The sequence below is a fragment of the Spinacia oleracea genome, chromosome 4, assembly GCF_020520425.1.
Source record: "Spinacia oleracea cultivar Varoflay chromosome 4, BTI_SOV_V1, whole genome shotgun sequence".
Taxonomy (NCBI): Eukaryota; Viridiplantae; Streptophyta; class Magnoliopsida; order Caryophyllales; family Amaranthaceae; genus Spinacia; species Spinacia oleracea.
Genome location: NC_079490.1, coordinates 2,925,305 through 2,935,908, shown reverse-complemented (window position 1 = coordinate 2,935,908; position 10,604 = coordinate 2,925,305). Strand labels below are relative to the sequence as shown.

The 10,604-nt window shown below is 37.3% G+C and overlaps 2 protein-coding genes across 2 annotated transcripts; one reads left to right on the top strand and one right to left on the bottom strand.

The window, feature by feature from the left end:
• The first annotated feature begins 517 nt into the window (after positions 1 to 517).
• Positions 518 to 5,973, top strand: LOC110783328 (dihydropyrimidinase). The gene is made up of 13 exons (XM_021987654.2): positions 518 to 801; positions 949 to 1,125; positions 1,718 to 1,769; positions 2,117 to 2,386; positions 2,776 to 2,987; positions 3,564 to 3,684; positions 3,806 to 3,893; positions 3,983 to 4,061; positions 4,448 to 4,535; positions 4,626 to 4,666; positions 4,761 to 4,813; positions 4,897 to 5,053; positions 5,617 to 5,973. Exons 1-13 carry the CDS (start codon positions 700 to 702, stop codon positions 5,806 to 5,808), a joined length of 1,632 nt encoding a protein of 543 aa, XP_021843346.1. The 5' UTR covers positions 518 to 699; the 3' UTR covers positions 5,809 to 5,973.
• An 11-nt stretch (positions 5,974 to 5,984) lies between these two features.
• Positions 5,985 to 8,371, bottom strand: LOC130472283 (uncharacterized). The gene is made up of 3 exons (XM_056842859.1): positions 8,341 to 8,371; positions 7,127 to 7,384; positions 5,985 to 6,233 (listed from the first exon to the last, which is right to left on the bottom strand). The coding sequence occupies exons 1-3, from the start codon at positions 8,356 to 8,358 to the stop codon at positions 6,189 to 6,191; spliced, it is 321 nt and encodes a 106-aa protein (XP_056698837.1). The 5' UTR covers positions 8,359 to 8,371; the 3' UTR covers positions 5,985 to 6,188.
• Positions 8,372 to 10,604: the final 2,233 nt, after the last annotated feature.

Genomic DNA, 10,604 nt, shown 5'->3' with positions numbered 1-10,604 from the left:
TCTCTATAGAAAGTACTAGGTTAATTGTTTAGTACGGTTTTAAATCAGATAGTTTTAGGTGTTACCCTCGAGCGAAGAGTAGCCCTATTTCAAATGTTTTTAACACTTCTGTATAACTCTCAATGTACATTTTTTTTTTTTTGCAATTGTTGGCAATTGCATAGTTGAGAATTTGATTCATTACATCTTTGATCTATAGAGAAATTGCGAAAATATCCAATATTTAGCGAATTTGCATTTTTCACGGGGATTTCTTTAACATTATGATATTTTAGGTATTCCTTTGAACAAAGGGGTACATAGTTACATAGCCCGCTTTAATTTTCAGTGTAATTTTTTTGTTAATACATCCGATTACACCGAGAAATACTTTGAATAGAATTAACTTCGCTCATTTTACGCACATTTAACTCGAGGCGTATTCGGTGTACAATAAAATTTCAGAATCTCGATCCGGGTGGCCAATTCTATCCAAAAAAAAGATAAAATAAAAACTCCAGCAGATTCCAAGAATCAATCATGGGATTGGTCAATTCATTAAAACTCCAGAAAAAAAAAGTCAATAAAAAAATCCTCTTTCCCCAAAGTCACAATCTTGCATCAAATCGAATTAATCCGCGAAAATTGCTGAAAAAGCTTTGAACTTTTCTCAAATGGAACTCTAAATTTTCACTCTTTAATCCCAATTTTTTTAAAATTATGATTTTTAGTAAGATGATCACTCAGTTGCTGCTAACCTTGGTGATTCTCTTTGCTGCTTTCTCTCTCCTACCTGCAACAACAACAATAGCTACTAATCTTGTAAGTTTTTCCTTAAATTTGTACTTACCCATCTGCTTAATCACTCATTAGTTGTTAATATGATTGTTAATTCATATGGGGTTTCGAAAAATCACCAATTTGCTAACTATTTTCAACAATTTTTCGGGGGTTTTGATTGTTGGATAGTTTTGTGAAGCTGGGATTGAATATGGAGAAAGTGGGTGTGGAATTCCATCATCATCATCATCATCATCATCAAAGATATTGATTAAAGGAGGAACAGTAGTGAATGCCCATCATCAAGAAATTGCTGATGTTTATGTGGAAGATGGTATTATTGTTGCTGTTCAATCAAATCTTAAGGTAATTATTATCATTAATCTACTTTTTAATCCTGATTTCTGGGGTTGTGCGGTTTGTGAATTTCTGTAATTATTTTGTAAGATTTACCAATTATTAACCTGGATTTTGTTCTTGTGATTGTTTTTGTTGTCTGTCAATCTAATGGTGGATTGGTGGGACACTTGGTGTTAAAATTTCCCAGAAATCATGAGATTATGCTTCTTGGTCTCTGATTACTAATGTTAGATTGTTAATACAGTTAAATACTCCCTCCATTTATATACATACAATTTGAGATGTTCGGAAAAAGTTGTCATTTTTTCTGGAAGTGACTGGATGTATGTCTCATGATATCCTCACCTATAATGAGAGTTTGATTAATACAACTATAACAAAACGTGTGTGATAATTGGTGTCCTTAATTATGATTGATTCGGATAAGGGAGTATCCGAGTATATATGTATATGTATTTTCCCGTGCCACTTGCTTATGTGGTATAGTGAAACTGTGTTATACAAAGTACAATTTGCAAACTTTGTGATCTTATATTGTCTTGCCTTGAAATGTAGACCTAGAACTAAATTGTAAATGGGATTGTGATGCTTTAAACAGGTGGGTGATGACGTAGTTGTGCTTGACGCGACTGGAAAATATGTCATGCCAGGTAGAGTCGTCTGTCTTTTAACCTAAAATACTCCCTCCGTTCCTAAATAACAAGCCAAATTTGAGATTAATTAAAAAAAAATTAGCTAAAGTACCACAACTTTCCTCCACTATCAAATACGAAGTATACCAATGTTGTCTTTCTTTGAAAGTTCTTATAAGAGTATCATTAACGATAATACGGAAGCTTGAACTTTTACTTGCTTTATTTAGAAAGTGGCCTACTATTTTGAGACGGACTAAAACATAAAAGTGACCTACCATTTGAGAACGGAGGTAGTAAAACTGTATGATACAGGAAAAAATGTGTACTGTCAGTTTAACCTTCGTACATGTGAAATTTAATAGGAGGAATTGATCCACATACTCACCTGGATATGGAGTTCATGGGCACGCAGACCATCGATGACTTCTTTAGCGGTCAAGCTGCTGCATTAGCTGGTGGTACAACAATGCATATCGACTTTGTCATACCTGTTAATGGAAGCTTGACGGCCGGTTTGGAGTTATACAAACAAAAGGCTCAGAAATCTTGTATGGATTATGGTTTTCATATGGCGGTTACAAAATGGGATGAGGTTGTTTCAAGGGAAATGGATTTGATGGTTAAGGAGGAAGGTTAGTGTCTCAGTTTCTTAGTCTCATTCCCTTTACCGCTCGTTTGGTAGCCGGCCACAAACGGTGTCAATAGGAATGAATTTGTATGTAAATTTGTAAAGAAAATCAATATACATTCCCATGGTAATGCTAGTCCACTCAAAACTATCTCTTTTTCTTTATAAGTTTCCATTACCATCCATTACCATCAGGGGAGTGGTATTAGGTGGGAATGCAAATTTACGAAGAAAAACACCAAGTTTGAGACAAAGTTTCATTACCATGGACATCATGATGTTATTTCTTGCCAAATTACACTTAGATTTATTCTCATTCCCACCGTTTATTACCAGCTACCAAACGGGCCGTCAAAGTCAATAATCAGATTTAAAATGCTTAGCAAATTTCAGGTATAAATTCTTTCAAATTCTTCATGGCGTACAAGGGCTCTTTCATGATAAACGATGAGCTTTTGATAGAGGGGTTCAAGAAATGCAAGTCTTTGGGTGCCTTGCCTATGGTTCATGCAGAAAACGGTGATGCTGTTTTTGAAGGGCAGAAGCGGATGATAGAACTTGGTATCACTGGTCCTGAGGGGCATGCTCTTTCAAGACCTCCTCTGGTAATTTCCCCTAGCATCTGTTAAGATATATACAGGCTGTTGATGGTTTCGCATAATTTGAATATGATACATTAGACCTGATCAAATTGTGGGCCGGGCTGGGCCATACCTTGAAAAGTCTGCCCATTAGGTCGGGTCTATGATACATCGATGAAGCCTTCTTTTGGAATTCAGATTTCTGTTGAATTGCTTTCTGTGTTTCTCTGGTTAATATTATCAGTTCTTCAATTGCTGACCATCTTCATGCATGGGTTCAGATCGTTAAGTATATCTGAGGCGTCAAGTTAAATTGTTTAACATCTTACATTCACATCTTTTATAGAGTCGGGAGTTTGTGTCACATTTTCCTTATTTTTCCTAGAATATTCTCTACTTCTCCATGAGGCATAGGTTGATTTAGGCCCCGTTTAGTTCACCTTATTTCTCCTTATCTGATCTGGTCTGATCTTATTGGTGAATACAAAGCACAAGCAGCACATTTTAGCTACTGTTTACTTATACCAGTTAGGTTACTTCTGTATCTGATGTAAATTGAATATTGTTTCTTACTTTGTCTTGTCTTTCACGGCCTTTCAGCTCGAAGGAGAGGCAACATCTCGAGCTATCCGACTAGCACGTTTTGTAAACACGCCTTTGTATGTGGTTCACGTGATGAGCATTGATGCCATGGAAGAAGTAGCCAAAGCTCGAAAATCAGGTTCTTAGCTAATCTTTTATTTTAAGATTAGGTGTCGTCAATCCTTTAATCCTGAATGATTAGCCAATCTTTTATAAACTTCTTCTCACAACTTTTTATTGTCTTCCTCTCCTTAATACAGGACAGAGAGTCATAGGCGAGGCCGTAGTTTCGGGATTAATCCTGAATGATTCCGTGCTTTGGGATCCTGACTTCTCCATTGCAGCAAAGTAAGTCCTCTTGTTACTCTACTTTGTTTTCCTTCCATCAAACCGCCTATTATATTCACTTTTTTCCCTTCTCTTTTTTCGGGAATCAGATATGTGATGAGTCCACCAATCAGAGAAGCTGGCCATGGTAAAGCGCTACAGGGTGCTCTTTCTTCAGGAGTTCTTCAGGTTTCTTACACTGATAGATAAAACTTTATATTGATAAATTCCTTGAATAATTTTCCGCAGTATAGGAACAGATTGACCCGAAATTTATGCAACTTTTGTCTATGTAAAAAAAAAAAGTTAGGTTTCTTGTACATAGATAGATCTAGACTATTTTCCTGGTGATAAAGTATAAGGATGATTCCCATCCTAGTAAAAAGTGGCCACTCAGAGAGCTAGAAACTGTAAAATGCATGGTCGTGCTCAAATGGATTATGGAATAAACACCTGTTATTTGACAGTTGAACTCTGACACCGAGAAAATGATAAATACCTATACGACTTCTTTTCATTCTAGACATTCACGTACAAATAGAGGACAATGAACATTACACTTCACTATGTTGCAGCTAGTCGGGACTGATCACTGTACGTTTAATTCAGCACAAAAGGCTTTTGGAATTGATGATTTCCGAAAAATCCCAAATGGTGTTAATGGTAAGCTTAATTTTGAAATTTTATGACTCGATCATGGTATTTGATTGAATAATTCAAAACATGAATTTCTTGCTGTTGTCTCATTATTAGGGCTTGAGGAGAGGATGCATCTAGTCTGGGACACGATGGTGGTAAGCTTCCGAAGATTGTAGCATCCACGATTAATATTTTTTCTAGAAAACTCAGAATTTTCTCATTTTTCGTGGTTCTATCTTTTTGATGTAGGAATCTGGGCAGATGTCAGTCAGTGATTATGTGAGGATAACAAGCACAGAATGGTATAGTTTCTGATACTTAAACATACAGTCCTTAATTTTTATCTGGTATAATCTGTTGTTGTTGATAAAGTTTCTTTATGCAGTGCGAAAATCTTCAACATATACCCGAAAAAAGGAGCAATACTCCCCGGATCTGATGCAGACATCATAATACTCAATCCTAATGCAAGTTTCACAATTTCAGCAGAACTGCATCATTATAGGACAGACACAAATGTCTACGAGGGGGTGACAGGAAAGGTGATTACTTGTTAAACTTTTGTCTTTCTATTTTTATGTTTTATGGTTTCTGAACTAGTTTTTATGGATAGTGATAATCAATTCGGAACTAGCAAAAGTTTTATCTTTTTTATTGCTCTGGTTTAAAGATGTCTGTGGGTCGGGCCATGCTTTGGGCCGAGCCCATGTCTCGTTTGCATGAACGGGCCCGGTACACACCTATTCCACTTCTAACGGGCGGGGTCTAGATGCGCCCGTGCCGGACCGTGCTTTGTTCGTGTCTGTGTCGGACCGTGCTTTTATCGTGCCGGGCCGGGCCAGCCCAGTGCCACATTTAGTTTCATTAAGTTAAAATTTGAACTTCCTCTATCACACTTAATTTTACATTTGGAGAAGTAAAAATCTGACTAGTGAAGGATAATGAATTAATGATGGTATATTTGGCGAATTCCTTGAACGTGAACCCCGAAAAAACATGGCCTATTATTAGACTATGAACCGATGGAGGGAGTATTATATTCAAAACCTTGCATTTTGCTGAGCCTTTTTTCTTAAGATGTTATTTTTTTTGCTTATTTTTCCAGGGAAAGGTTGAAGTAACTATTGCGGGAGGAAAGATTGTTTGGCAAAACGGAGAACTAAAAGCCTTTCCGGGTTCTGGAAAATACGTAGAGATGCCTCCTTTCAGTTACGTTTTCGACGGTATTGAAAAGGCAGATAGCAGTTACCTCTCTTCTCTCAAAGCTCCGGTAAAACGGTTCAGATCCTCAACTTAAAACTTAATACTGCATTACTTTGTACAGAAAATTCTGCCTTCATTTTACTTGACATGAACTAAATGAAACATTATTACCATTACACACGAATGCTGATCTTTTTTTACGGATCATACTGAAATAAAACAAAAAAGAAAAGAAAAGAAAATTTCCTGTGGTGCAAAACTATCTGTGTCTGAATTCAAAACTTTATGTATTGATTTGTATTTGTGTCTAAAATAAATAAAATTAAGTTCAACAAAACATATGCTCCAAGAAGTTTAGATTTATTTTTTCTGATTGATCACCTCATAGTATAAATTTACAAGTATTTGACAAAAATTGCAGTAGGAATTCGCGTCTTTTCTTCTCTTTTTGGCAGTATGAATGAATTCTTGTTCTTAGTAAGGCATTATGCAACAGTACGCCATAAACTTGTTTTTCTTCTGCAGAAAATTGTATTCTAAGTATCAGAAAGGGAAATGAAATTTTTGCTCTGATCATAAAATGTGTTTATCCATTCTTTTGCTACAATTGTACTTGATCTTTGTATTGATCCACGTACGCCCCCGAGCCAGGGGATATTGAACAATACAAAGATCAAATATAAATTCGTTATCACCTGAAAGGTTGAGCTAGATAGTCCGCCTGGTTTTATTTCCTTAACAAAAAAAAAATACAAAATGGCCGGACAAGGGTGCACTACCATAAAGATGGCAGTGGGCCGAGCTGGCACAAAAAAAAGCACGGGCACGGGAAAAACACAGTCTGGCACGAGCTTGAAGTCATGGTTATTGGGTTGGGCCTGGGCCGTATTTTTTGGAAAAAGCACGACAAGGCACGGTTCGACCCGACCGAGAGGAAGTGGGTCTGGGCTGTATTTTTGAAATTTCCGGCCCTTCCGGCCCGACACGTTACACGGGGGCTTGACGTGGGCCAGGGCAGTTTGTAGGCTGTATTTTTGAAATTTTCGTCCCTTTCCAACCCGACAAACGTTACAAGTGGGTTTGGCATGGGCCATGTCTTTTCAGATCCACGGGCTCGACCCGAAGCACGGCACGGCCCGACCCACATCCATCTTTACACTGCCATAATGGCTAGCTGGTTTTTATTTTTTGGCTCGGCCAGATTTGAGCTGGAAAACAGTACCCAAACCCTCTATAACCGGGCTTGGTCAGCTCACTCTATCAGCTTTACTTAAGCGTTGCCCAACCGGGCCAGCCAACCCTATGTCAATAATGTTAATGCTGCTGCAGGCCTGTAGCATCTGCAGCATTAACATTTCTGTGACCTTGCACAGATTATACTTTTTGGTAACGGAGTAAAAAAAAATCCTTACCATTACAGTAGAATCATCTTCGTGATCTTCTTGCCGATCTGGGCGGTGATCGTGGTGGTGATCATGGTGGTGACGATGAACATGAAGATTTGGCGGAGCAGTAAAAACCGGTTCGTTTCTTAGGGCCATATGCCTAACACCCGTCTTGGCTTGTTTCCGGTGAGCTCGAGCTTGTCCGAAGACCATGGAATAGTTAGGACTTGCTGCTCCTTTCTGATCCCAGCCTCCGAATTGAGGGACTGACTTCCACTTCTTATCCTGCATCAGGTTTCATTTTATTAGACAGGTAAAGAAAATGGCAATCATGTAAATATATTAATTCTCGTAATATTAGACCCGATCATCTTGAGACAGGCCCGATGGCCCGCCGACCTGAAATTTACGGGTTTTGTACGGATTTTAGGCCTGTTTTGGGCCTGACCCGATGCAAATTTAGACTGGTTTTGGGCAACTCTAGTTATACAATTAGCATGGCCCAACACAAATGAAGATCATGTAAATATATGTGATCAGGGAATTTATTGCAATGCAATTATATCATAATTCTCATAAAATTAGACTCGATCATCTTGAACCCGACTCAGCCTGAAAATAGTAGGTTTGTACAGAATTCAGACCCGTTTTCAGGCCCGGGCCGAAACAGTAGGTTTGTGCAGAATTTTGACCCGTTTTCAGGCCCGGACCGATTATAACTTTTTTAGATGGTTTTGGGCAACTCGAAATTGCAATCATAGTTATAAAATGACACGGCTTGAAAAGCCTGCTATTATGGGCTTGAATTAGCGGGTTTGGAGCACAAAAAAAACCCGGAGTCTGGTCCGGCATGATGGGCTTAATATTTTATTGCAGCCCAGCTTGAACCTGGCACGGCCCGCCTTTTGATCAGGTCTATGTAAAATGTGTCCACGAGTTAACTACTACATACAAAACAAGCATCCCTTGCTCATTGGACTCGTAAGCCATCATGCATAAAAGTCGACAGACATGGATGATATATCTCGGTTCTTGACGACCGAGATGACCAAGTAAGACACGGGCCGCACGGCCCAACCAGACCGAGGAACACACAAACACTTGTTCTACCCCGGTTAATCTAGCAACTACACGCGCTCTATAGCTACATTCCCGACCCTTTTAACACGAGAACAAGAAACGAAACGAAACCGTTTTTCAAAGAGGGAGAATCGAAATACGTTAGATGGAATTCGACTTACTTTGCCACGGCCTTCCATGGCATTGCGGCGAAGAAGAAGAAGTTGTACATTTGTTTCATGTTTATCAAATAATATCAGGAAACCTTTGTCTAAATTTAGGGTTGATTATCTGTTTATTGCTTGACAAACGGGTTTATTTTCTTATTTTGAGCCTTTCTATTATTGTTTTAAAATGACTGGTGTGCCATTTCATTGACCATCAATTTTAGCAGATTATTTATTACTAATTACTAATTAAATTTTATTATTGTCTTTTCATGTGCAAATTATTTAGCATATATATGTATAGTTAAAATTGAGCCAATTCCATTATTAGGCGTACGGTGATCAATTTTGTTTTGTTTGCATGTTTGTTTCCTTGTGAGTACAAATGAGCCAAAAAAATAATTGTACTCAGCAATATTAAGGGTCGTTTTATTCACATGTTTTTACTTATTTTTTCTGAATTTATTTTAGTTATAAATTGTATTTGAACAACCTTTATTTTCCACTTATTTGGATCGAATCTAAATTTATTTGAACCTATATTTCTTGAAATAAGGTGAACATAACATGGCCCAAGAGCATTCTCGGTTGTATAATGGACATCATGTAGAATTACCGAGTGTAAAAAGTTTTACTACGTAATATTTAATGATAACTAAAGTTTGAATATTTTCTGATAACTAGCTATGCTATTTGGACCTTCATGTCCGACACGAGTACATATCCAAGAATCCGACTCAACTATTACGTGAGATTTTTCATCGTTTCAATCGTCTTATCCCTGTGATCTTAGTTGTGCTAGGGGTGGGCCTGGCCCCCGCGGCCAGAAATAATTCCTATTTGCTTACTCTAACGAGTAAGGTATGAAGTCGCTAAAGCGAAGTTGGTATGAATAAAGCGAAGCTTTTGTTGACTCCCTAAAGCTTCGCATAAGCGACTTCAAAAGCTTCGCTTTAGCTATTAAACAAGCAACGGGTGACGTGAAAGCCGTAATTTTATAGTGTATTTTTTGTTACGGCTCCCCCTAAAATCTGTGTATAATTACATAATTACATAGTATATTGCTTAATTTTTTCTTCTACCTGTCCCCCTCGTGAAATTGTGCAAGATCCGTCACTGCGAATACATGTTGAGATCTAAAACGAATAAGTGAGGTGAAACGAAGAATTTTTTAGTAACATAAGTTATCAACTCAAACATTAAAAGCCAAGACAACTTGCAAATTTGCAATACATTCACATCGAAATTCTTTCTTTTTAATTTCCGTTTTGGGGTGTGAAAGGCCTCCTAAAAGTGAAGAAATAAGGTTGGAAATTTGGAATAAATGATCTGGATATTCACTTTACAATACATTTTGAGTGAGTTGGCATTGCAATTCATAGACGGTGCCCATGTTCTCTCACGGACTTCCTTCTTTATTATTCATAAAAAGGGCAAAAAGAATTGTTCATTAGTTAAGTAATTACAATTTACAAACCCTCGAAAAAAAAACAATTAACAAAATAAAAAAAATAAAAAAAATTATATATTTTGTTTGCGCTAATGAGCCACAAGAATAATGTAAATTACAAACGGGCGATGAGGGGAACGAAACTGTGACATATTATGTAATGTATATAGAAGAAAAGTACTCCCTCCGTCCCGGAATACTCGACCCGGTTTGACCAGCACAGAGTTTAAGGAACTTGAACTGACTTATTTAATTTAATAGGTAGTAGTTGATAGTGGGGTATTATTTTAATGTAGTTAGTGAGAGGTGGGTTAAGAGGTGGGGTTGGGGGAGAGTATGGGTTGAATTTTTAATTATTTTTTGTATGGAGTAAGGGGTAGATGGGTTAATAGGGGTGGAGTGAGAAATAATATAATATTGTTAGAATATTTCCATTTTTAGAAACAGGTCAAGTATTAAGGGACGGCCCGATAAGGAAAACAGGTCAAGTATTCCGGGACGGACTCCCTCCGTCCCTTAATGCTCAACCCAGTTTGACTTTTTTGCACTATTCACATAATTCACTTTGACCATATTTTATTTCTAATACTCGACCTGTTTTGAATTTTTGCATGATTCACATAATTCACTTTGACCATATTTTATTTCTAATATATGAAAACAAATGTTAGTATATAATATATTGTTGGTTTCATCTTAATATATATTTTTAAAATATTAATATTTTTATAAATTTTTATAATATGTAGTTAAATAAATTGGTGGTCAAAGTTGTGCATTGGCAAGCGTGTCCGGTCAAAACAGGTCGAGTATTAAGGGACGAAGGTAG

Coding starts and splice junctions, on each gene's coding strand:
- LOC110783328 (XM_021987654.2), top strand. CDS start 700: ATGATTTTTAGTAAGATGATCACTCAGTTGCTGCTAACCTTGGTGATT. Junction 3,894..3,982: donor GACTTCTCCATTGCAGCAAA/GTAAGTCCTCTT, acceptor TTCGGGAATCAG/ATATGTGATGAGTCCACCAA. Junction 4,667..4,760: donor TAGTCTGGGACACGATGGTG/GTAAGCTTCCGA, acceptor TTTTTGATGTAG/GAATCTGGGCAGATGTCAGT.
- LOC130472283 (XM_056842859.1), bottom strand. Junction 6,234..7,126: donor AAGATGATTCTACTGTAATG/GTAAGGATTTTT, acceptor AATTTTCTGCAG/AAGAAAAACAAGTTTATGGC.